The sequence below is a fragment of the Prosopis cineraria genome, unplaced genomic scaffold, assembly GCF_029017545.1.
Source record: "Prosopis cineraria cultivar Desert tree isolate PC_DT_omini unplaced genomic scaffold, ASM2901754v1 PC3, whole genome shotgun sequence".
Classification (NCBI taxonomy): domain Eukaryota; kingdom Viridiplantae; phylum Streptophyta; class Magnoliopsida; order Fabales; family Fabaceae; genus Prosopis; species Prosopis cineraria.
In genome coordinates, this window is record NW_026555334.1 from 45,450,202 (window position 1) to 45,476,315 (window position 26,114).

The following is a 26,114-nucleotide window of genomic DNA, read 5'->3' on the forward strand; positions in this document are numbered from 1 at the left end:
CCTCCAACCAACAATTGGCTATCCAATGCTCATCAACCAAATCAACGGCATCATTCAAAACCTTGACAGGATCAACACTTTGCAGCTGTAAAACCGCATTGCATCTCATCTTCCAGGCCTGCCAACAAACAGAAGCCAAAATGGCCTTCTGATAGTCATTTACCTGATCTTCTTTCCCAATCATATTCCAAATCCATTGATTAAATCTATTAAGATCTATTTTTGAAATATGAACATTAACAGGAGACCCATCCCAGACCCTACGAACCCAGTCACACAGCAATAAACAGTGCTCCACAGTCTCCTCCTTTCTGCCACAAATACCACAGATCGAGTCAGTGCCATACTTTCTGCGCACAAGCGCCTCCTTTATAGCCAAACTACCAGTCATAGCATGCCAAATGAAATGTTTCACTTTAGGAACCGCTTTGAGTCTCCAAATCACCTGCCATAAACCATCAAGGACTCTATAGCTATTCGAGGTAACGGGTTTCAATTTCACAGCTTGAGGCCTTTTACTTCTAATAATGACATGCCCAACCTTAGCCTCATACATACCATGAGCCTACACACCCATGCTTTCTCGAAGCAGTTTGTTTTCCCATCATAATTATTAATTAATTTAATCTCATATTCTGTCACCTTTTTTCTTACACCCTAGCCGACAGTATTCTCCTCAACAATTGTGGACTTCAAGATCAAACGTGTGGCCTTAGCTTCCATATTAAAAAATGAGATATAAATCTTTCCAAATTGAGATACATAGATTCATTTGAAATTATTTTCTTTTAGTATTTTCCTTCATTATTATTATTTTTTTATAAGATATTAAATCTTCTCTATCTTTTTAAATAAAACAACCCTCTAATTTCAGAGAATTTAAATCCATAAAAATGGACCTAATTTTTTTTTCTAACCAGTACTTGTTGAGCATACATGTTCTCCTCAACAATATTCTCCTCATGCCAACAATTCTCCTCTTTTTATCTGCTGCTTCCCTAAATACTGGTTCCATTTCGTAAATTAGGCTGAAGAATATATGTATATATGAAATAAAAAAGAGAGGCTATCTTAATTAACACGTCAGTTCAATGATTATCTTAGATAATAATACCCATTACACTATCAAAACAGGGTTAGGGGCCTCTAATGTACCCTTCTCTAATGTTTCTTGTAATGCCCCAATTTCCTAATTTCATTTTTCATTTTTCGTTTTTCTTTGAATCATTGGCTTTAATATAAAATAAGAGACATTTGAATATCTTGATATTCTAAAATGGTGAAAATTTATATTTTTATGATTTTTCAAAACTAAAAAAGTGTATTTGTGATATTTTTCTTTAAAAAATCATAAAAAATATAAATCTTCATTATTTTGAAACATCAAGATATTCAAATGTCCATTATTTTATATAGAAGCCAATAATCGAAAGAAAAATGAAAAAAAATTAGAAAGTTGGGACATTATAAAAGACATTAGAAAAGGACACATTAGAAGCCCCTAGCCCATCAAAACGGAGGTGCGCCTGTCAAGATTCAACCTTACATGAAAGCAACTCAAAAATGATCAAAAGCAAAGTAAGAGAAACTGGAATGCCCGAAATAAAGCAACGGGTTGGACAGGCAAAAACATTAAGCAACGGTAAATAATGAGGCTTGTTTCAATATGCAAAACAAAAGGCGTACGATCACATGTACCCATCCTATATGACGTGTCGTTCCAATTACTATTTCATGAACCAGGATATTTCAAATTGCCTCATGTATTCAAATAAGTATCATACCTAATACTAATACTTCTTCAATATATATCTATAGAATATCAAAATATTATTTTTTTAATTTTTAATACGTTTTTTAGACTTCTAAACTATGAGTTGATGCTTTAAAACTAATATTTCAATACTATTTTAAAGAAATTAAATTTTATTAAATATCGTGATATTAATTTTTTTGTTACCAATATATTTCTGTGTGATTTGCTTGAAGTCAAAGATTAAATTTTTTTAAAAAATAAGTTTTAGATATACTAAATGGATAAAAATTATATTTTTTAATTATATAAATGTAAGAATATAATATTTTGACATGTAAACCCTAAACATAAAACTATTAGTAGAGATTAGAAAGTAGTCAATTAAGCAGAGATGAAATAAAAGTATAATTAATAATTATGTCTTGCTTGGTATTTTTATAAAACATTATATGCGTATGCTAGGTTGGGTATGAAATAAAAGTATAATTAATAATTATGTCTTGCTTGGTATTTTTATGAAGAATTATATGCGTATGCTAGGTTGGATATTTTTTAAATTGAAATTTATGTTTTTAATATTTTTATGATTTTTTATAAATGTATTTATATGTATCGAAAATATATTGTATCTTATATTTTTAAAAATAAAAGTATTAACGTATTGAATATTTGTACCAGTATTTGTGTAATATAGATTACTATCACATAATGCAAATAGCAACGGGTTTGATTATGATTACCCAGCAAAAAAAAAAAGGAGGGTATAAAAAAGGACGTCTGAGCATTGGTGGTGGGTGAAACACGGCAGTAGCATGTGAGGCCAACCTCCAAGTAAGCCACTTGGGTTAGAAATTTGCATATCATTTGTTCAGTGGATGCTGAGGGACCCTACCTCCACTCGAGAGTTCAGACTTGGTACGTTTGGAGGTTTAAAATTAAATGAAAATGAATAGTAATTATGGTTTTACATGATAATTGTTTAAAAGTTATTATAAAATGAATGGAATGAAATGAATTAAATTTTTTTTAATATTGCTCATATGATTAAAATTAAAGAAAATAATAATGTTCATTAAATAATTATAATATTTATCCAACAGAAAATAATAATAATAATTAAAATTATATTAACAGTCAAACAAGATATCCAAAAATTAAGAATAAAAAGAAAAAACAAATAACAAAACTACTCAAGCAAACATATCTATTACACAAAAAAAAAAAAAAAACACAGCAGTGTCATAGTATTGAGAGGGGGAAGAGAGATGGCAAGAGCGGTGTGAAGTAAGAAAGATGATTAGATAATGAAAATAACATGAAATTTGTCATTAAGGTAGGAGGTTGGGGGTAACTTTGCCAATGAAATAATTATATTATGTCATTTCATCCTTGACCCTCCAATTTAAGGAGATAAAAAAAAATTTGTTGTGGATGACAAAGGTGAACTTTAGAAGTCCTTTCTTGCCATTCCATCTCTCTTTAAAAAAAATACTTACAAACAATGGTTTAAGCTTTTTTAGCAATCTCACTCCACTCCACTCCATATTAAAAAAAAAAAGAAAAATGACAATCAAATCCCAAAAGATCAATTTTATACCAGTTAAGTCCCAAGTAATTCTAAAAGGCCAATAAAGTCCCATGCTGTTTTTTACAAATTAGAGTTCTGATAGAAATGATGAAAATGCCCCTATAATTATTGACTCAAGGAAGCTTTATTCTCTGTTGAGTTTGTTTGGCTGGTGCGTTTAGACATGTTTTTTTTTTTTGCAAATCCCTGCATCTGAACAAAAAAGTTGACTCCATTAAGGTTCGATTTCTTGCAAAACAGCTCTCGTAAGGAAGAAGATGGAATGCTTTTTTGCAACTAAACATGAAAGATTTTTTTTATTTCACGTCTCTAAAAATTTGGCATGAAGATTCGACATTTTGCAACTGAAAATGTGAGAATTTATCATCAAGTGTCCATATTTTAAGATGGAACGTTGTCACTGTCTCACTGATGCAAAAATCACTTATGTCAAAAGTAACTTGTTTTTAAGTGATATATTATTACATTTTATTTTGTTTATTGTAGGTTGATATTATTGGGTATGATGGAAAAAAGTTATTTAAAGGAAATTTTTTGTTATTTTCATTTTGGTGGAGATATTATAAAAGATATGTATAGGAAAATGCATTATAATGGGGGGAGTTATAATGGGAGAATGATTAGAGAAGGAATGTCTCTTGAAGGACTTGTTAGGTTGATTTCATCATGTTTGAATTGTGATCTAAATGGAATAGAGTTGAAGTACACAATAAAGTTTGATTGTAATGCTCTTTTAAACCTTAAAGATGATGAAGGGATAAATCAATTAATGAAATTGAATGATAATTTTGCTCATGTGTACATCATTGGAAAGATACAGCAAAGTACAGAGGCAACAAGAGATTCAATTGATGGGTAAGTTTTTTTTAATAATTGTATGATTAATATTATGCTAATATGAATATGAATAGTAGTAATAAACATGATTTGAATGGAAATGCAGAGCAAGATGTTCAGTTGGGAATTCACATGCTATACAAGATCTTGAAGTTCTACCATGTGCAATACAAAGTATCCCAATACCAATGTCTGAGTTAAATGCAACAAAGTGGAAGGAAAAAATATATAGTGGCACTATGCATACTGTTGAGACCTATGACATGCCAAAGCCAAATGTGTTGACAGTGTTTGAGCTCATGAATCAAACCTTTTTGCTGCCTCCTAGAACATCTTGACCAGCTGGCAAACCTTGTCATGTGAGGATCGAGTCTCAACATCAACAAAAGAAGCTTTATCATTATTCTCGCTGCCATAAAGCAGGTCATACACGGAAGAGGTGTAGAAATCCAAATCCAAGTTGATGTTACTGTAAATGGGTTACCACATGAACTTGGATTTGGGTGACATACACATATGAGTAGTTTTAGGGGTTTTTTTTTGCATATAGCAGCCCTTTTTTTGTAAATTCAAGTTGATATTTCTATAATATGAAATTAGATCAACTTAAATTTGGTTGACATATATAGATTTATGTAGATATATATTGGTATTATTATGGGATTTTTTTGGTACATACCAACCCCTCGTTTGTAAATCTAAGTTCATGCTTTTGTGTATGTGGACAGCTAATATGTGCAGATGCATTAGATGAATTAATACATGTTTCTTATGTGTACAGTTCATATCTTCTGTGATCACTAAAAGGGTGTCATTTTAAAATTTCAATCAGAGGTAGGAAATTATTCGTAAGGAAGTTACAAAATTTGGTATGTCAGTTGTAAATTACTGGAGCCATGTCCAAAAATAATTTGGTAAGTTTGCAAGTTCAAGAATTAAATAGTTTTTCGATTCAAAATTTCATGTACGAGTTGTAAATTATTCCCAATGAAGTTGCAAAATTTGGTGTCTCAGTTGCAAAATACTGGAACGTTGTCTTAAAAGAATAACTCTTGTAGAAATCTAATAGTTCTTCGATTCAAAATTTTGAATAGCAGTTGCAAATTATTCCTAAGGAAGTTGAAAAACTTGGTGTCTCAATTGCAAATTATTGGAACATTATCCTAAAAGAATAACTCTTGTAAGAATTTAATAGTTATTCGATCCAAAATATCGAGTACCAGCTGCAAATGCTTCCTAAGGAAGTTGCAAAATTTGGTGTCTTAGTTGCAAATTACTGGAATGTTGTCCTAAAAAATTTAACTTTTCTACAAATTTAATAGTTTTTTAATCTAAAATTTCGAGTACCAATTACAAATTATTCCTAAGAAAGTTGCAAAATTGGGTGTTTCGGTTGCAAATTAGTGGAATATTGTCCTAAAAGAATAACTCTTGTAGGAATTTAATAGTTCTTCAATCCAAAATTTTGTGTACGAGTTGTAAATTATTCCTAAAGAAGTTGCAAAATTTAATGTCTCAGTTGCAAATTACTAGAGCCATATCGTAAAAGATTTAACTCTTGTAGGAATTTAATAGTTCTTTGATCCAAAATTTTAAGTGCCAGTTGCAAAATTTTCCTAACGAAGTTGCAAAATTTGATGTCTCAGTTGCAAATTACTGAAACTTTGTCCTAGAATAATAACTTTTTTAAGAAATTCAATAGTTACCCCACCCAAAATTTTGACAAACATTTGCGACATTGGCTATATATAATTGATTTGGTTGCTTGTTCAACTTGCTTGATAGTTACAAAAAGTGTTTTATATCACTCACTTGTCCTAAAATAATAATGAAATTAAAAAATTCCATGATTCATTTGTTACATTAAATTGGATCACCATATGATTAAAGTAATATAAGTAGCAGCTCAGCTGTTTCAATTGGCAGGAAATACACGTTATATAGATAATTTTCACCACTCGCATTGAATCATTGGCTTCTATAAGACCACTAAATTTTCTTTCATTTTTTTTAGAAACTCTTGAAGTTGTCGTATCCAAACTTCTTTTTTGTTGTAGCTTTCTTGTTCATAATTTTTTGGTGTCTCAGTTGCAAATTACTTTTTTTTGGTCTGCAACAAAAGCAAAGAAAACAGATTCAGCCAAATGTTACACCCAAAAACACACTACATATAAATACACTGTTATGGAATAGTGAACATGCAGGGTGGCAACTTTTATTAGATTAATTAAAATTTTGGCAAATATGAAGAAGGAGAAAAGGGATAGCATAAATTGCAAGTAGTTTATCACACCTGATGCTGCATCCAGAGTTAGACGCATGCTCAATTTTAACAGACTAATAGTGGTCATTTTTGAAAACATCAGGCCACTGTGATTACCAAAGGTACCTTTTGAAAATTTATGCTTAAGAAAGAAATCATCTTGGTTTCTCTAGAATCTATTTGCAATCCAATCCATTAATGACCTAAATTCAGTTTTTTGACTTCTAAGAGTACTTGAAGGTCACCATTCATAAGGTGATATGCAATAAAAATCCTCAATACTAACACTCCCACCATTCATAAGGTCATGATTAGACTAGAGGATTCAAGGGTTTTAAAACTTGCAGTTCAGTTACTTATCACTGAGTTTTGTTCTTTTCTATAACATCAATAGTATTGCCAGTTTAGTTGGCATTGGCAGTAAATTTAATATAAGTAACAATTTTGTGACCTGAATAGCAACGAGATATGGTAACATAATTTTTATCTCCTTTATTTCTGGTGTAAAAGCTCTACCTCTCTTGTCTACCTACACAGCATCTAAAGATATTTTTGCTATCCCTCACCAAACTTAACTATAATATATATATCAAGGTAAGCTTGAGAAAATTGACACAGAAAGTTGAGAAATATCCATATTTCAAAAAACAAAGCAGTGTATCTGATCATTTATGTTAGGTATGATATAATACTTCAAGCTAGCTTCAAACACTATATGTCTTAAATTAATGCGCTATCTACATCATGTTATGCTTCAAACTCATAGCTTATGTATCATAAATCAAAAGCAAAGGTAACTAATCTACATAGTTTCATTCTGGGGTTATGAACGAAGTCACAAAGAACTTGGCAATGGAATGGGCAAAAGATAACATTAGTGCAAATGCAGTAGCACCAAGACCTATGATGACTTCAATTTCGAAATCTAACATGGTATAAATATGTGCCTAATTACTTTCATTTCCTTGATGTTTTTTATATTCTATAGCTCTCTTGAAATTATTCATATAGAAAATACAAGATACACTTAACAAGAACCCAACTGCTTGTCTTATGTGCTTCAGCTCATCCCAAGATGATCCAGCATGCTGCAAAATCTAAGGCAATTACTTGGAAATCAGAGCCATGAGCCACCATGGAGATCCATAAACCAGTCCAAAAGCAACACTTAGCAACTATAGGGCATCACATCACTTTGTAATAGCCCAACTAAACAATATAAAACAAGACCTAATAGCATAAGCAAGCAGCAAAGAATAGTATTATGTATGTTATTCATTGTGCAAATCTACATATTGTCATGTGTTTTGTGTATCAATGTAAAACACATCAAATTGCATAACAAGTGGAGATGAAGAGCACAAGTCTAGTCAGCACAAAATTCAACTGTTGGCAAAAATACTGGTGATGTTAACAAAGGTTTGAGGTAACATTAGCAAAATGCAAGGGAGAGGTGATAGTGGTGGCGGCGGCAGCCGTGACAGTGGTTTGCTTGTAAGTATGGTGTTTGTGGCTACAACAGCAGTGGTGGATAAAAAAATGGCGATGAAAACAAAGATGGTATCAACAATGACAGTTGGTGATTATGGAAACAGAGTATAATGATATATTAACAAATGGAAACAAAAATTTAGTTTTTATATTGAAAACTTTATATAGTTCTTATCAGGACTTGCCCCGCATCTCTGGTATATAATGTTATATAGTGATAGCCATATAATGGTGACAGCCATATAAAAATTATGCAGGCAGAATCGATAAAGACAACAAAGCAAATGCACTAGAAATTATGCGGGTAGAATCGATAAAAAAAAATATAATTGGGAGGAATAGCACACAAAATGATAGATGCAAAATCTCTTCCCTAAACAATAAAGATGAGAAGCACTAGCTCGTAATATCCAGCTGAACATATAGACTTACAGCAGAGAGAAGACAAAGAAGAGACGAACAGCTTCCCTATTCACTTGATCGCTGGTGTTTGTCGCTAGCGGTTATGGCAAAGAAGAGATCAACAGCTTTCCTCTACTCGATTGCAAGTGATCGCTTAAGGCATAAAAGAGAACGATCGCCGGTGTATGTTGTTGACGGTAGGGCAGGGAAGGAATGGACATCTCTTCTCTACTCAGTTGCAAGAGATCTCTAGGGCAGAGAAAAGAACGACCAAGCTCAAATTCATTGGCTAAATAAGGGTATTTTCGTCCTTTTTCATTATATCAAAATACCACTTAAGAACTTAGAACTTCATTGGCCTTTTAGAATTACTTGAGACTTAACTAGTATAAAATTGATCTTTTAAAACTTGATTGTCATTTTTTCAAAAAAAAAAATCTCCCAAACATAGGGTAAAATTCTGAATTGCAGGGTCAAGGAAGAATGATGCCATGCCATCTGCGCAATTCAGCGTCCTCAGTGTGAATACCCTTAAAATCTCAGTGGCACGCATAAAAATATAAAGGAAACAACGTTTAAGGACTAAATGATTGAATTAATCTTATTTAGATACAAAAATTTGAAGATCCAAAATAAGTATCAGGGGTTCTTTGCTTCTCTCTTTAGTGATTTGACTCAAACAATAAATCTACTAGCATGTTTTTCAAGTGAAACGATGAATCTCACTCGTAAATTAATAGTTACAAAGTCGCAAATTAAAAAATGAGTACCGAACCAGGAGAATTCATGGTATTTTGAAAAGTTAAAATTTTCCTCCTCTTATATAAATAAATAAATAAATCTCACTTACAAATTAGTGACCACAAATTTACAAATCAAGGGGTAAAAGTATCAAATCATGGAAAAGACTTTTGATACTGATTCTTTATTCTCAAATCTTTTAGTTCTGATATTAAATTAAGTGAGAATAACAACTAAACCTTCTCATAATATTAGTATTAAATCAAATTTTTGTAAAGATCCTCAAGTGCTGAAGTATAGAAGAATAGATATTGAATTTGAAAGCTAAGTTATGATAAAATTTTGATTTGACATTAATTTTTTATGAGATCTTTAATTATCATTGTCTCTTAAATTAATCCAATCTTATGGTCCTCAAATGTCGTTCTCCAAAAATAGAACTTGTTTCTCCTCTTTGGCGGACTCAGCAAATTTGTTCAGTTGTCTTGAGTTGAAAATTTTTTTGATATCATAAATAAGAGTGCCATTATTTATAAAGCTAAGTGCAAGATGATGATGAATCGATGACCACGATGACATTGCAACCGCCGCTGGAACAAAAACTCCATGCCCTTGAGGCCATGGAATAAGAGACATGATCTGAGATATGTCCTGTTTTGTTATGATTGGTGCGAAAACCAATCAACTGCAAATTTCTGTATCCATTTTAGTCTCTTCATGTAGAAAGGGGGTGGAAGCGACAAACATGAAAAAGGTCTTCTCTCCATTATCAATTATAAAACAATGTTGGGAAAAAAAAAATTTATTCCAAAATATAAAACAATTTTAAAAAAAATTAAAGTTTCATTATCAATATTAAAATTTACCCTTCAAGTAAAGAAAGAATTAAAATAATATTGCAATATAATGATTAATTATGTAAAAACATTTTTAAAAATTTATAAAATGTTATTTATTGTATTGTATTGGTATGCATAATTTTATTTTAAATTATTTTATAATTTGAGAAAAAGGAAGTAAATCTTTTTGTCGCTCAATCTAGGGCTATGAAGGCAGTGTGTAGTCAATCAATGATATTTATTTGAATACAAAATCTTTAAAAATATCCACGCATATGATGCAACTCTATTTTAAAGAAATTATACAAAAATATTTTCTATAATGGAAAATAGATTCAAATATTCAGCGAAGAAACGCGAATCATAAATTAATTAAAAAGTATATTTTCTTGTAAATGTACACGAAGAGCCGCACTCAAGTTGAAATGAAAGGAAAGGCCAGTGAGGTTTCCAAATAACAACGGGCTCATGGATGAGGCGCAATTGAGTTCATATAAAATAATAAAATAAACCAATAAAAATTGATCTAATTGGTAAAAGCTAAATTTATATCTCACAAGTTAGAAAGGATTTGAACCATCTGGGAGAATTTGAACCAGCTGTGTGGTGCTCTAATTCGAAACCATCTGGGAGAATTTGTCTTGGGCTTCATATACAGAATGGAGGAAGGAGATAGTCTCTAGGCAAAGGTTTGAGCATCCTTACATGGCTTGAAGATGGCATGGGATAATGGAAATAGAAAGGTTATTATAGAGACAGATTCCACCGATGTGTTGGCTCTTATTCGAGGAAATATTAATATGGAGCATCAAGAACACGCTGCTATTATGGAGAAAAAACGATTGCTGTCCAGAGAGTGGGTAGTCCAAGTCAGCCACGTAGCACATGAATGCAACCAAACAGCTGACTGGCTTGCAAAGAAGGGCTTCTCTGCCCCATCTAGTTTTCATGCTGTTCATCATTTACCTGTTGATCTTGCTACGATTATTGATAGGGATAAAGGCCATAGGCCTTCTATGTTCACCAGAATATAACTTTCTGGTTTTCCTTGTTTATCAAAAAAAAAGAAAAAAAGAAAGGATTTGAACCCGGTGCCAATGCCAGGCTTCTTCTTGTTTCTTTTCTTTTTTTTTTTTTGGGGACAAAGCCAACGTCGGGATGCCTTTTTTGGGTAAGCAATGCCAGGACATTGTTTGTGAACAATTTGTAAATATTTTTTAAGAAGTGCTCATTGAATTGTGAAACATATCTCAACCCTGTCAGCCTATCCAATACCCAGATTAATTAAACTTTTTTCTTCGAAAAAAGGAAAAAGGATAGTGACTCAACATGGCCCGTATCAGTTCTTTTTTCGGCGTCAATTGAAAGCAAGATTTACTCTTTAATTTCAGATGTTTATCTACATATATCATTTTCAGTGACTCGACTGACTTCACAACTCAACGACAAAAAGTGAATAACAAGTTACAATTTTATACCCAAAAAAAAAAAAATGAAATCATTTTAACGGTGCAGTTGGTATGGAGGATTTTGAAGGATGGAGAGGGAGGGAGAAAGGAAGACTAAAATCATGGGTTTGGTGTGTTGCAAGGTTGTTTCCTGGAAGGCAGTTTTCCATCGAAATGATGGAATTTTCTCTCACACCACTCCTCTTAGGGAATTTTCATGCCTTCCTGGGAAGCCTTTTTTTAAGACCAAAATACCCTCCATCATTTCTCAAATTTCCAGATGAAAACCAACCATGAAAAGAAAGTAAATAGACGCCTGTTCTTTTACCAAGAGAAATCGTTACATACCAGGGTCATTGAACACTAACAGAGGAAACAGAAACCAAACGCTTGAGCACATAGTTGCCAAGTACACTCAACTTGTTGCAACCCAAATATAGTTGTCCCTATGCCTGCAATCCAGGGGGAAAATTAGTAAAACCTACTCGTAAATTTAGTCAAGCAGCATTTTAAAATGCTGAATCTATCGCAATAGTCAAGTCAGTACAGTTATGAAGTAACAACCTTGTTTGCAATGTTGTTTGATAGCCAGTCAAGTCCTTCATAAAGCCCCTCACCGGATGGGGCACACGTGCTCTGGATATACCTGTTCATGTACAGAGCACGACGATGAGAATTGGCAGAGAGGGAGGGTGCAGGGATACAATAAATTAAGAGGATACTATTAGCAAAATTTAAGTTTTAACAGTGACGCTGACGGAGAGAATGAAGACCAAGCTTATCAGTTATCTCAGCAGCATTCATAGCATTTGGAAGATCTTGCTTGTTTGCAAAAACTAGTAGCACAGCATCCCTCAACTCATCCTGCCAGGGAAAGAATATGATCATCCAAAAAGGATTGAAGATTATAGCTAGGGACCTGAATCATCTGAAATAAGCCACGGCTTACATTCAATCGTTATAAAAGTTTTGTATTACCTCATTCAACATCCTGTGCAGCTCATCTCTAGCTTCAGCTACACGGTCCCTATCATTGCTGTCAACCACAAAGATGAGTCCTTGTGTATTTTGAAAGTAATGTCTCCACAAAGGACGAATCTAGAGGGGAAAACATGCTAATGATCACTACAATATTGATTATAATTAAATCCAAACATAATTCAAGAAATAACATAACAAGAGGTTAGGTAAAATGATTTGTGGCAAACAAATCTAAATGCAGTCAAAAACTCCATATCTACTCATGAGTACGTGATTCGATGATAAAGCCAAATTTTTAACAGACTGAATAAATCCATAGGCAGGACAAAAAATGGGAGTACTGAATAGTACTGAATGCTGTGAACCAGCAAATATAGGTGATGCAGGAAAAATGTACCTTATCCTGGCCACCCACATCCCACACAGTGAAGCTAATGTTTTTATATTCCACAGTTTCCGCGTTAAACCCTACAACAAATGATATATTAGTACAGCTTGCCACAGATAATTGTAAATGATTCCATTAGCACCGCTACGATAGTACGGTGATATTTGAGAGACATGCGGTAACTTAAAACATTAACCACATTAACCATGGCGCCGATCCCAGAGAACGTCACAAACAGCTGGAGATAAATTATGATCGTTTCTTTTGTCATTTATAACAGTAAAATTGTAGAAATGATTCGTCAGTCAATGAAACTGACCGATGGTGGGGATAGTGGTGACAATCTCTCCGAGCTTGAGCTTGTACAAAATGGTGGTCTTACCCGCAGCATCGAGGCCCACCATGAGGATACGCATCTCTTTCTTGGCAAACAGCCGGCTGAATAACTTGGCGAAAGACAGCCCCATTTTCAAGTATTCTGCATCCAAATTTTAGCATCATGACAGTGATACATTTAAACCGAATTTTAATGGTATCAAATGCATGTAATATCATTCTTTTTCTTCCCGAGAGAACGAAATGGATTTTTATTTTTATTTTTTTGGAGGGGGGAGTATGAAGAAGAGCAATGCCATCTGCAATGGCGCCAACTCGATGGGAAACAGGAAATGAAAGGCAAGTATCATGTGCATCAACAGAGTTACAGAATCGTGGTTTAAAATTCAAATTGCGATCTCGCAGCACGCGATGCAGATCAAGAAAAGACAGGGCAAAATCGTAAAGTAATCTTTCAATCAGAGAAAATGCGGCATTTTGTACAGAAAAAAGAGACCGAACAGGGAAGGAAGAAAAAGACGGAGGCACGATTGAAATAGAGAAGAGAAGCATACGGGAGATCTGACCTTGAAGAAGGGAGAGAATTGAGCAAAAGGTCCTAAAAATAGATAAGGAGCTACCTTTTATGGCACCGGCCAGGCGGCTTTTGCTTGCTCATGCATCCGGAGACGAGTACTTAGACGTGATAACGCTGTTAATTTGAAATTACGAGTTTGCTTTTTGTGCCGCCGTGTGTTTGTTTTGCTTTGCTTTGTTTTGTTTTTGTTTTTTTTTTTCCGGCCTGCTGTTATCACACGGGCAAATTAGCCGATTACCATAAAACTTCTTTATTTTCTTGAGCGATGGGTTTTTGTGCTCAAAAATTCAGCATAAGATCGATATGTTTTTGAATGTTTTCGATGTTTGCTATTTCTATTAGAATAAAGGTACACTTTTGCCCGTAATTTTCAGAATTTAATGGTTGGAGGAGCCAGCTTGAAGAGAACGTAAAGAATGGGGGGTCAAATTTAATTTAGACTATTTTACACATTAAAAAAATAATATTGAAATCATGCATGGGGCAAGCGCCCCTCTTTTTGGATTATCACTCCTCAAATATTTTGAGCAACTTTCAATATTATAAAGAATTAAAAATTAAAAATATTTTTAAAGTGCACATAAAATGTCACAAATAATTTTAAACTTAACTATAAATTATTTATATTTTTTAACTTCAAAAAACGGTTGCCCCATTACCTTGGTGTTAACTTACTGTTATGTGGATACCGTATATAAATTTTTTTAATATTTTTTATTATAAAATATTGCTTATGGGTCTCGCATTAATTTTTTAATGGGTTAAGGGTCAATTTTATTTCTGAAATGTACATAAAATGTTACAAATGACATCAAACTCTAACTCGAGGCTTGTTGAGATCGGGTGATATTTTGTAATGTAAAGCTAGTCTCTAGGCACTATGTTTCCCATTTTTCATTTAGGATTTTGCTCTCAATGAGCGCATGCTACCTCTCTAACCATAGATCGAGTTCTAGGTGCATGTTGCTCTCAACTGAGGAGCTTCTACACAAGGACTGAGCTTGTTAGATGACACACGATCTTAATTCAAATGACTAAAGAAGAGAACAGGAGAGAGGAGGGAGGGGAGAGAGAAAGAGAAAAAATATTAAAAAATAATTGATGGGACCCACTTAAATATTTTATAATAAAAATATTGAAAAATTTTAAAATAGGCCCCATTAATAAAGAAAATAAATGGAGAAAACAATAGGGTGATAACTTTAAAAATCTTAACGATTGAGGGATAAAATTAATCTCAAGTTGAGTTTAGGTTCATTTGTGACCTTTCATGTATGCTTCAAGGATAAAATTGACTCTTAACCCATTAAAAAAAATAATGTGGAGCCCACAAACAATATTTTATAAAAAAAATTAAAAAATTCATATGCGGGACCCGCATAATGGTAAGTTAATGCCAACATAACGAAGCAATAATTTTTTAAAATTGAGAGCTATAAATGATCCATAATTAAAGTTATGGTCATTTGTGACCCTTCATTTGCACTTCAGGAATTTTTTACCCTTAACCTTATTATAAAATATTGATTAAAATAATTTTATTCTTAAAGCAACGAAAATGAAACATTTTTACCCTTTTTATTAAATTTCCTAACTGTCTAGCATTGAAGTTCTAGTTTATATTTTTAATGGTCAATGTTGGAATTTGATAACAAGGACAAAAATGTTCTGTTTTGATTACTTTAATGGCAAAAATGTTTCAACCTCCTTATAGAATACTTCATAAGCAAAAATAAATCTTTACCCTTTCTATTAATTAGATTAATTTAATTTAATCATACTCTAATCCTTAATATAGTGCTTCTGTAATCTTAAATATAAGACAATTTATAAAAGTTAACAGTATTCGATTGTTCCTTTTCATAAATTTTCTCATTAATCATGTATTTATGCTGCAGAGAAAGATGATATAAAAAATTAAAATAGATTGATGTTAATTGCTCGGTATTTTTAAAAGGTAGTTATAATTTTTCTAATTTTAATAGTATAAATTATATAGTTACTTTTCTTGATTTATATGAAGCAGTTAAAAGTATGTTATATTAAGGATTGAATGGAGTATATTAGATTTACTGTGAGTTATATTTATATTGTTTATCACATAAATATAGCATGGTCTATTATACAGTATTTTATTTTATATTAATATTAAGTATATTAACTTCAAATATACAACCAAATGAAATATTGATTCTATTTCTATATAGGCAATCTGTATGTAGAGTACACAATACCTCCTCCTAAAAATGACATAAAAATTAATAGAATTTTTGGGAGAGAAGAATTAAGTGAAAGTGATTTTTATAAGAGGGAACATGCCAGAATTAAACACTATCCTTTCATTCATACGAAAAGAAAAATAAAAAGGAAGGAAAACTCAAAAAAAAAAAAACTCTTAAAAATAGTATAAAAAAATTACTTTTGGAAATTTCTCTTCCTAGTTTTCTTCCCTCCCATTTTCTCCCTATTTTTCTCCCATCCAAACCAAGCCTACAACCCGAAAAAGATTATAGCACCAAAGAAGAGAAGACATGCACGAGCAGGTTAACGGCGCATTTGGAACTAAGATATATATCTTCTAGGAAAAAAATTATATTTCATCAAGAAATAAACTCCATCAACGGATTAGCCGCCCAAGAAAAAGATCCAGCAAGGCACAAAAAAAAAAAATATAACCCAACACGAGGAGCTAATAACAACGACACCTAATAATCGTCACAAATTTATTCACCATTAACAAGAAGTCAATTAGATTGTCAACAACGTGTTCATCTTTGAAACCACAATACACCAAAAAGAAGACAGGTTACATTGCGAAGTTGAAAGCGGGCGAAGTTGAAGATGCCACACAGTCCCCCGTTCCATCGACAAATCATACAACGGAAAACAAGTCGGCTCGCCCGCCAGACATCTTCTCAGCCTTTTCCCCACGCTCACCTGAAAGTTCGAATTTAGAAACCCCAGTACCAATGCTGACTTCACAAATTATAACTTGGATTTTGACAATTTCAGCACTAAAAATGTTACCTGTTCGAACTCTCACGACATCCGCCACAGGTATCACTGAACAATCAAAGCTTCTATTAGAACTATGATCACAGCTCCAGGCCACAAAAATTGAAGTCACTTGCTGAATTCTAAGACTTCTTTTTAATTATTTCTTCATATTCAGCTTCCATTCACAGCAAACGCGCATCAAGCTAGCTAGCTTAAATTTTGAATATCCTCATAGTTCTGAGCTTACCAAGCTTCCAAGTATTCTCCCCCCCCCCCCGGGGGTCAAACAAGCTTGTAAGTATACTACTTGTGCAGATTTGACGCAAAATGATGAGGAACTCATAATGCAGACGACCGAGAAAGCAATATCCTAGCAACGGGTTCCCATTTAATACTTAAACCACAAGCTTCTTCTGATTTATCTTGCTTACCAACAAGCTTGAACATATGACATTAATCTTACTAATTCTACACTGATGAGTACGGTTACCAGCGAAAGATGAGTATATATTAGTGTCATGGCGCAATTCATTACCAAAGCTCTGCCAAAAGATCTGACAGGTATTTTCTGTCACGAGTATTCATAGCACGCGGTGATGTTAAATTACATAGTCATTATTATTTTTACTTTTAACATTGGAAAATATTTTCAGTTATTTATGGCTGGCAGAAGAATCTGCAGTTGATTTACCAAAAGTGTACCAAACCAAATGTTGAGCACGTGAGCCATCTATATATCTAATAAATTTATATGCCAAATGTTCGTACCTTTTATAATATTTTAGAAAGTAGTTTTGTCTCATAAGTTGGAAAATTGATTTTGCATCGTGTTACAAATCATAGCCGTAGAGTGATAGCTTGATAAGCAGATAGACATAACTAACCAAAACAATAGATCAAGCCGCAGTTGAGCAAATTGTACAATTTGCTTCCAAATAAAGTGACTTGAAGCCTGAGGATTGGAAGGGAAAAGGGTAAATTGGAAGCCTTACGGAATATTTTGCCATCACCGATCTCCCCGGTCCTTGCCACCTCAATAATCTTGTCTATTACAGCTTCGACCTACAGAAAATGTATGGTATCTAGTGAAGCCATGAACGGTAGATAAACTTTGCGAATAAATTGCAATCTTCTGACATCCCAAAATTATTTCTCAGTGAAAAAATCCAACTTCAAAAAAGTCTGAGACCATTCATTAAAACTTCTACCACCATTTGCCATCACAATTTTCCCCCTGCGAGGCACACACTCAACCTTTGAAAAGCCACGTGGGAACTTTTCCATTTTGCCTCAGTCTTCAAAAATTAATCATTTTTGACAAGAGACATGCTTGATCAACCAAAGTACACAATGCTACCTCCATACGTACCTGGTCCTTGCTCACCACTATTTCCATCTTAACCTTGGCAACAAAATTGTCCTCATAAAATTCAGAGCCTGTGGCAAAATGAACAAAACATTAAAAAAGAATAATATATAGATGAGCAGTAAGCATATAAACATGCATCTAACCACAGATAAAATACTGCAAGTGAAGGTGATTGTTGGCAGATTAATTAAAATTAAAGAGGGGTGTGTGAGTGAGTGTGTTTTTGTTGCAAGGTACAAGAGGAGCTAGAGTTAAAACAATTAAACCATCAGAAACTGTTTGACATTTTAACTTGATTAATCTAATCAATAATGCTGAAGGGATTGCAGTAATGTAAGAGATGTATCTTCATTTCCAGTCAGACTTGATCTTACCTCCCTGCCTCTCTTTTGAACCACCTTGAGCGCCAAATCCCTTGACATCAGATACTGTGACGCCACGGATTCCCATTTCCAACAAAGCCTTCAAGTTAAGAAAAATAAAAGTATTGATAACCTTAGTCATCAAGGGGTTTGTTAGTACTCAGCCCAAATCCTATATAAAGAGTACATAAATAAGTATTGACTAAATCAATTGTCTGAGAGTATGGAGCAATTCGACAACTAAAACAAGGTTTATAGATCACGATTGCAGAGCTCTATTTTTAAGCTGAGACGACTTCATTCTATAGGCACTCAGTGAGAAATGACACTCATCCTTTCGGTAGCCTCAACTCCCAAGTGATATTTTATTATTAGCATTATTAGTAGTTGGACAATGATCCGAAGCTGAAATGTATGTGCTCGCCCGAAAATATGTTGTATGGATCATTGGTAGGCAAGAGGGCACGTGACGAAGGAACTACAGGTTTCTCTATGATTATGAATTGACCCAGTATAAATATGTTTGCATTTTAGAAGCAACAGGTGCTCTTGAGCTTTCAGCCTCTCACCCAATGTTGCAAGTCGACTGAATGGGATAGGGTTAAAACTTAAAACCCATGGGTACATACAAGGTGAGATGCTATGATTGCTATGAAATTCCCATCCAATACAGTGGAATAAAAATGTGGTTAAATACTTAAATGAACATAGGAAAGAGAACAAGATAACATGTACAAAGCAAAAGTCAAACTTTGTCTGAGTTAACCAGCACCCTGTAAATTAGGGAAGGTCATAGAAATTAGTAGTATTATGTACTAGCAATAACGGACGAAAGCAGCTACCCTTCGTCTGAACACTTCAATCTAGTAAAGTAACATCTGCATAGTAAGTATAATTTTAATTATATAATCAATAATCATTAGCCATTAAGTCAGTTCTCTCGAACCAAAAAAATACCCTTTCGTTTTCAGAAATAAGAAAGGAAAATAAAGAAAGAAAGAACAACATATAAGAGAGTTCGAGAACGATTCACATCATATTTTAAATACACATAATGCTAAAGATTAGGCCTTACCGAAGATACATGAGGGATTCGCCAAGGCCTATCAGAAGAACCACGAAGGTAAAGTAAGGTAACTCCAAAAACACATTTCGACATGAGTACAGGGCAACACCAGTCATCTCTATTCCCTACCTCTCATGAGAAAAAGGAAACAATAAGAGATAAAGCTTCAAACCTGAGAATCGCTTCCACTTTGTAAAATTTGGAATCAGGGAAATAACCTGTAAGTGAATAAAGAACGAGCGCGAGTGTTAGCAGCAGAAAGGACTCAATTTAAGTCATGGTGGATAAAGCGTTCATTCGTACCGAGGGAACTCTGGCCTCTGATTTTGGGAAGAACGGGAGCATTTCGTTTGTGGGTTAAGGCCACATTGCCATAGCGACGAGAGGATTGAGAATATCCGAAATACTTGGGAAATAAGCAGCAACGCGAACCTGCAAAAGCAAATTCAACCCCTCCGAGAAGTCTAGGGATGTGCGTTCTCGCGATCGTAGCCATAGTTTTCTCCACTGACTCAACTCACGCAGGCAGACAAGGAAACAAGCACTCTCAGCGTTTTATTGTTTTGTTATTTTAAAAAAGTTTCTTCTAGTCAATTAATCACCAGCTCAGTCATCCTCATACTATAAAATAAGCAAAGTTACATCAACGATCTTGCTGTGCATAACGAAACAAGCGGGCTTGGGCCGGAACATGATATTGAAAACGAAGGCTCAGCCCAATTATCAAAGACAGAGATATGACGGGTCACGGCCTCAGGGGGATGAAGTGAAATGGGAGCGGGGAAAGATAATCATTGAAGATGGCTGGGAAGGACGGCAATTTCGTGTACAGAATCAGTAAAGCAAGCGAGTGGGAAGAGTTGCAGAGGAATGGATCCGTTTTTGGTGGAGAGCTTGACAGGTCTTCTGGTTTCATCCATCTCAGCAAGCTCGATCAGGTTCTCCTTCTCTCATTTGTGTTTTGATTTGTTTGTTGAACAGTTGTTGTGCGTTAGTGTTAATCGATTTGTTTGATACATCGATGTACGGGAGTATTATACTTCGTTAGGCTCTTTGTTGTTGTTACTGATACTGGAATTGATTGCTAAATCTTCATCATGCGCGTGTGTGCAGGTTCTGTCAACACTGCAAAACTTCTTCTTAAAGACCGAAGAGGAACTATACCTGCTCCAGATTGATGCTAAAAAGGTTTGTACTCGATGCATCTGAGTGATGATCTATAGCTGTTTAAAGGCCCTGAAGCATTTTGTATGTTCCTTTTGCCAGTCTCTGGAAAACTAATACTTCGGAGGATAACACTAAATAGCTGCGCTGAAGTACCTTTCATAATTTAGTGACATATAGTCAAACATGCAAGTAAAATTACATTTCGCTACTGTTGTTTCCAAGAAGATGAAGCTTCTACTTGCAAAATGCTGCAAGATGAAAACGCCATATCGTGGCACAAATTCTATACATTTGCTTTAACACTTGAGTAGCTTGCAAAGTGTGAATAGGCTCACACTTGTCGAGAGATTAGAAGCAGGTTCAAATGATTATTTCATCACAAGATGTGTGGCATGAGGTTACAACCAATTTATGACAAAAACGGCACTCTTGTTAGTCTGGCCACCTTTTCTCTTGGTTATGATAGACACGCCTGGCATAACGTCACTGAACATTTTTGTTAATCTCGTTGTTGCAGCTGGGAGATGGTTTGGTATATGAAATTGTGGATGGTTCGAATAGCTTCCCTCATTTCTACGGCCCATCTCGAAGTTTTAGCCCTCTTCCTCTGGATGCGGTAACAAAAGCAGAGAAGCTGACTCTCTCTGATGGCCGTTTCAGTTGTAGTTTGCTAGAAGGTTAAAGCAAGGGGACCATTACCTGCGATTTTATTGTTTCCCTCAAGCTTCTTTGTATTGTGTAAGCGTGGGGCGCAAATCAAAATCTCTGCAACTAATAGGAATATTGTGTGGCTAAAAAAAAAAATAAAAAACAAAAAGAAGCTCCTCCCGTAAGAAAAGGTGTGGTGGATGACTCGAGCCTGTAAAATGCAGTCTAATTTGAATAAGCGAGCGTGAGAATTATGATGAATCTTTTGAGTGGATATTGGGAGTTTTTCATCCATTTTTCCCGAATAACAGATAGGTTACATTTCATTTGTTATTTGCAATTTTGCATTTGATCACAGTGGCTTTAATCTTCAATTTCTGAAATATATTTCCATTGTACCATCCTATTTGTTCTTCCATCTTCAATGCCTTGAGTACGCATTGTTGAGAAACGAGTCTTGAGGAACCGCAAGCTTTCCTTAATTTGTTGTGTGTGAACTACTGAAGGGCTCTCTTGTGGATGGGAAGGTCAACATCTACTCGCTTCATTTATAAATTTAAAATATTTTTTTATAAGTTGAATGTTAAAAAATATAAGATATTTTTAATTTTTTAAGATATAATTATTGCTTTTTTAAAAAAATATCCCTATTGATAATAATTTTATATTTATTGTAAGGTATTTAATAAGAATAAATATAAAAAAATAATATTAATTTAAAAATATGTAACTACTTTATTAAGAAGTAATATTTAATTTAAAATGTTTTACATTGTAAGGCAACACAGATTGAACAGACCTGAGAATGCTATAGTGATCCAAATTAATATCCCAATCTCGGTCTGCGACTGCATGAGAAGCAAAAAGGCCATTGCGATTGTTGAACGTTCAGCATCCGTTTTTGATAATTTTAAAATGATAATCGTGCGATTCCGCCTATCATAATAATTCAAACGGCAGTAACTTTAGCACTCTTAATTGGCATGAAGGATTGCATTAGATTCTTGTAGTAATCACACATCTCCCCCTACTCATGATAATCAACATGCTGACGTGTGAAATACAAGGGTGGTGGAATCAATATCAATATTTTATTTAAAATAAATGAGTAAGCATTGCTATTGTAGTATGTATTGATTCATTGATTGACATGACTGCTGAAAATCTCAAACTTAGGCTATCATCTTATCTGATGAAGCTGAAGTAACTTTTTTCCTTGCGGATGAAGTAATTATGTATTTTATCATAAAAAATAATATTGGAAAGCATGATGAGTAAGGGGGTGTATCATTGATTGATCCAGAAACACAAGCGGGGATAGCTCAATTGGGAGAGCGTAAGGTCGCGCGTTCGATCCACGCTCATCGCAAATTGTTTTGATATATTTTCTGATGTTCCGTTATGATGATGACCTTTCGTGATTATGTGGGGTCAAATCTATTATTATTATAATCAAGAAAAATCCTACTTTTAGTCTTTGTATTACTCAAGTTTTGACATGGGTAATTGCACTGCACTTAATTACACCTGTAATATTAATTCCTCCACTTTTAAAAAAATATTGATATGACACAAATAACATCAAGTGCGTGTTTATTTTTTAATTTATCAAAAATCAGTTTAATAAAAATTTATTTAATAAAAATTAATTTGATGAAAGTCAATTATTATAATAAAATTTATGTTTGGATATATTTTTTCAAAAATTAATTTGACAAATTAAAAGTTATTTGGATTAATAAAAATTTGTGCTTTTAAAATGTACTTTTGAATATGCAATGACTATAAAGGACATTAATTTATGATAATTTATTTTTTTTATTGTACAAATATAATATAGTAGAAATGTTTAAAAAATGTGAAATAAATTTAAAATAACATAAAATTTATTAGAATGTTAAATAATAAGAATAAAAAATATAAAATTTAATATTGCAAAAAATTTAACTTGTGGTCATTTACCGTTTTGCCCTCTTATTTGCATCAAAAAATTGAACTCATGTGTGTCATTTTCTCCTCATTTTCTTCTTCGATTTCTCTAGAACCCACCGACAGAGATAGAGCTCTAATCATCCTCCCACCCTCCGTCAGTTCCCTCTCCCTTCTCTATCATCACAGCGTCGCCAGTGAGGGCCTTAACTCTGCCATGGGCTTACTGTTGTTACTCTTCTTATGCCTCTTCAATGTTGTTTAGCTCATTCTCTCGGTTCCATCTTGTCTTCCCTATTCGTTATGCCGTTGCCGTATGGTGAGCTAAGTCGCCGGAGCTACAGGATTTTGCTAGCGAGTCTTTCCCTCCCTTATTCAGTCGCAAGCTTCATCTTCTTCATCCCTACACTGTGCTCACTGTAAACCACCAATGTTGAGGTACAGTTGTGAGTTTATTTTTCTCTACGGCTGTTGAGTTCTGATATGTCTTCTCCCTTCTCTGTTTGTGTCTTAGCATGGGATTTTCTCTCTGTCTTGTTGTTTCCATTGAGATAAGAAACCATGATTTCTTCTCCTTGAAAAAATAATGTCTGAGTGTAAGATGTCATATAGTTGAAGTTGCAATTCTTCTCTTGAATTTCTGCTGCTATTCGTGGCTATTAAAAAAATAGAAATTAAGCTGAAATTTATTTACTAAAAGCATAATTATGAAAAGTATGGAGTAAATTTTTTTAGCTATATTTGAGTCAAAGTCGGTTGCACGAGAAAAAGTAAAAAATAATGAGGGTATTATGGTCAATTGTAATATTAGGTACCACATATTAATGCCCACATGCCCACATTTATGTTTGAAAAGCTATAAAAGTGAGCTTCTGATTTTTTCAATTTCAGGCCATTCTAAAAATCCTTTTTTAAAGCACATTTCAGCTACAAAAATCATCCCAAACAACATTCTACATCCCAAAAGTAAAGAAACTACTTGTGGGATGTGAAACGTAAAATTTCCAAACGGTGCCTAATAATGCTGACATGTCAATTAATATTATTAATTTTATGCTTACATATCAAACTAATATTAATATGGATTTTTTAATAGGCGAAAAAATTAAAAATACAAGAGCTTACATCATGCGATTGACATGGACTCTCATGCCTAAGGTAAAAAGACTTGGACTCTCATGACATTAAAGAAGACTGTAGGACAACACTGAAGAAGACTATTAGGTAATGCCAAAGATAGTTGACAGTGATGAAGAATTGTGCAACGAAATGCCTCAAGTAAGGGTTCTAGGGTTTGAAGGAGGTCAGAGAGTACTTAGTCAACAAAAATGACTGACCTCAAGAAATAATGAGATTCACCTTTAGCCACTACATCTTGAAGATTAAGTGCTTATTTTTCGTAATAATTATCCTATAAGATGGAGACATAGGCTTCATCACTTAACCCCATGCCATAACATGTGCCTCTTAATAAAATGACCACCACGAATAATTCATTAAACCAAGTTCTCATTCTCTAATTAAAATCAACCATATGCTACTTGCAAGGCTCCAAAAGTGACGAGTGAAGAATATGGCATTTGAACCACAAGATATAAGCATGTGAGGCAGTGAGATCAAGCTATTAACTCATGCTAAGCTTAGTTCATAGGAACAAAAGCACAAATAAGTAGATGCCAAAATAATATAAGATGTCATGCCAAAATATGTGTATCCATTGATATAAACCAAGTCAAAATATTTGTGAAAAAAGGGACCTAATATGCTCATATATCCCATATTTCAATACACCAAGTCAAAATACAATTTTTACCATATAACTTGTCTTGGTACATAAAGTCATCCTAAAAAACAATTCAAGTCACATCTATAAAACCTATTGACGTCAAATCTCATGGACAAAACATGAAACAGAAAACAGTTGATGTCAAATCTCGTGTATAAAACATGAACCAAAAAACATCCCATATTTCTATAACTATAAGAAGTTTATATCTAAATCAAAGTTGACTGCTTCTTAGAAGAGTTACATTAATGGACTCTTGTGTGCAAGATGCTTTCTTTTTTATACTGTTGATGGGTAGCTTAGCATGCCTCTTCCTTTTTGCAAATTGCTTATTAGGATCCTTACGAGGCATTTGATTATGTCCCCACAACCTGAGCACTTAAGGCTTGTATTTTCTCTCCTTACCTTTGTTTTACATCCTCATCAGCCCCTCTTTTTCATTTCTTTTTTGGCCAACTAGGACGCCTATGGTGCACTGGGGGATTAATAGGGTCTCTTTCAGCTTTTTACCCATCTTGTCTCCATTAATAGGCTCTGTGATAAGTGAGTAACAAGTCACAAAAGCTTGCAAACTTAAGTAATGATCCACATACTTGTGTGAATCCTCCTTTTTGTTACATATACAAGCAACTGCATGTCTGCATCACTAATTCTCACTCTAAATTTGAATACTGTGTGAAGAGAGGAATAAAATAAATAAATAGATACATAGCCAAAGATGCTATAGAATACAATACGTGCAAAATAAGATAAGTATAGTTAAGCATACCTTCTGTTGGTTAGATATGTAACACTTGTCTTTTTCCTTACATATTTTCAATATCATTAAAGAGATTTTTTAAAAACCAGGTCTATAAGTCTCTATTCTCTCCCTTAACCACTGCCCAAGCTAAGGAAAAGTATTGGTCATTAGGATCACGTGTAATAGCCACAAGTAACATTCCTCCACATGGACCCTTCAAAAAATAGCCATTCAAACCAATAATAAGTCTGCCACTAGGGAAAAAAAACCATACTTCACAACACCTATGCACCCATATATTTTCTTATAACATATATGGCCTATCCATGTTACTATGTATGGTTTTTCAATTACTAAACAAAAAGTTATCTCTAAGTTACACTTGTTGTAAATTGTGCCTT

The 26,114-nt window shown here is 33.8% G+C and overlaps 3 protein-coding genes across 16 annotated transcripts; 1 reads left to right on the plus strand and 2 right to left on the minus strand.

Moving 5' to 3' along the window:
- Positions 1–6,045: 6,045 nt before the first annotated feature.
- LOC129305149 (ADP-ribosylation factor 2-B-like) lies at positions 6,046–13,845 on the minus strand. 11 transcript variants are annotated; one of them, XR_008591887.1, is made up of 9 exons: positions 13,691–13,842; positions 13,054–13,212; positions 12,744–12,814; positions 12,344–12,463; positions 12,124–12,229; positions 11,930–12,011; positions 11,714–11,817; positions 8,368–8,586; positions 6,046–6,291 (listed from the first exon to the last, which is right to left on the minus strand). XR_008591887.1 is itself a non-coding variant. In XM_054945109.1 (7 exons), exons 2-7 carry the CDS (start codon positions 13,199–13,201, stop codon positions 11,781–11,783), a joined length of 501 nt encoding a protein of 166 aa, XP_054801084.1. In that variant the 5' UTR covers positions 13,202–13,212; positions 13,691–13,845; the 3' UTR covers positions 11,279–11,780. The 11 variants fall into 11 exon arrangements, 7 of the variants coding, with proteins under 7 accessions (XP_054801084.1, XP_054801083.1, XP_054801082.1 ...); XR_008591886.1 differs by lacking the exon at positions 6,046–6,291 and adding an exon at positions 6,951–7,541; XR_008591889.1 differs by lacking the exons at positions 6,046–6,291; positions 8,368–8,586 and adding an exon at positions 10,282–10,883 and having other exon boundaries at positions 12,144–12,229; positions 13,691–13,843.
- Positions 13,846–16,337: 2,492 nt separating this feature from the next.
- Positions 16,338–20,065, minus strand: LOC129306150 (nitrogen regulatory protein P-II homolog). 4 transcript variants are annotated; one of them, XR_008592161.1, is made up of 8 exons: positions 19,745–20,065; positions 19,614–19,659; positions 19,451–19,478; positions 18,388–18,475; positions 18,014–18,081; positions 17,637–17,706; positions 16,675–17,014; positions 16,338–16,584 (listed from the first exon to the last, which is right to left on the minus strand). XR_008592161.1 is itself a non-coding variant. In XM_054946542.1 (8 exons), the coding sequence occupies exons 1-8, from the start codon at positions 19,935–19,937 to the stop codon at positions 16,520–16,522; spliced, it is 702 nt and encodes a 233-aa protein (XP_054802517.1). In that variant the 5' UTR covers positions 19,938–20,065; the 3' UTR covers positions 16,338–16,519. The 4 variants fall into 4 exon arrangements, 2 of the variants coding, with proteins under 2 accessions (XP_054802517.1, XP_054802518.1); XR_008592160.1 differs by having other exon boundaries at positions 17,529–17,706; XM_054946542.1 differs by having other exon boundaries at positions 16,675–16,710; positions 17,529–17,706.
- A 117-nt stretch (positions 20,066–20,182) lies between these two features.
- On the plus strand, positions 20,183–21,761 carry LOC129306151 (uncharacterized). Its single transcript, XM_054946544.1, has 3 exons — positions 20,183–20,379; positions 20,555–20,629; positions 21,126–21,761. The coding sequence occupies exons 1-3, from the start codon at positions 20,242–20,244 to the stop codon at positions 21,288–21,290; spliced, it is 378 nt and encodes a 125-aa protein (XP_054802519.1). The 5' UTR covers positions 20,183–20,241; the 3' UTR covers positions 21,291–21,761.
- The last annotated feature ends 4,353 nt before the right edge of the window (positions 21,762–26,114 follow it).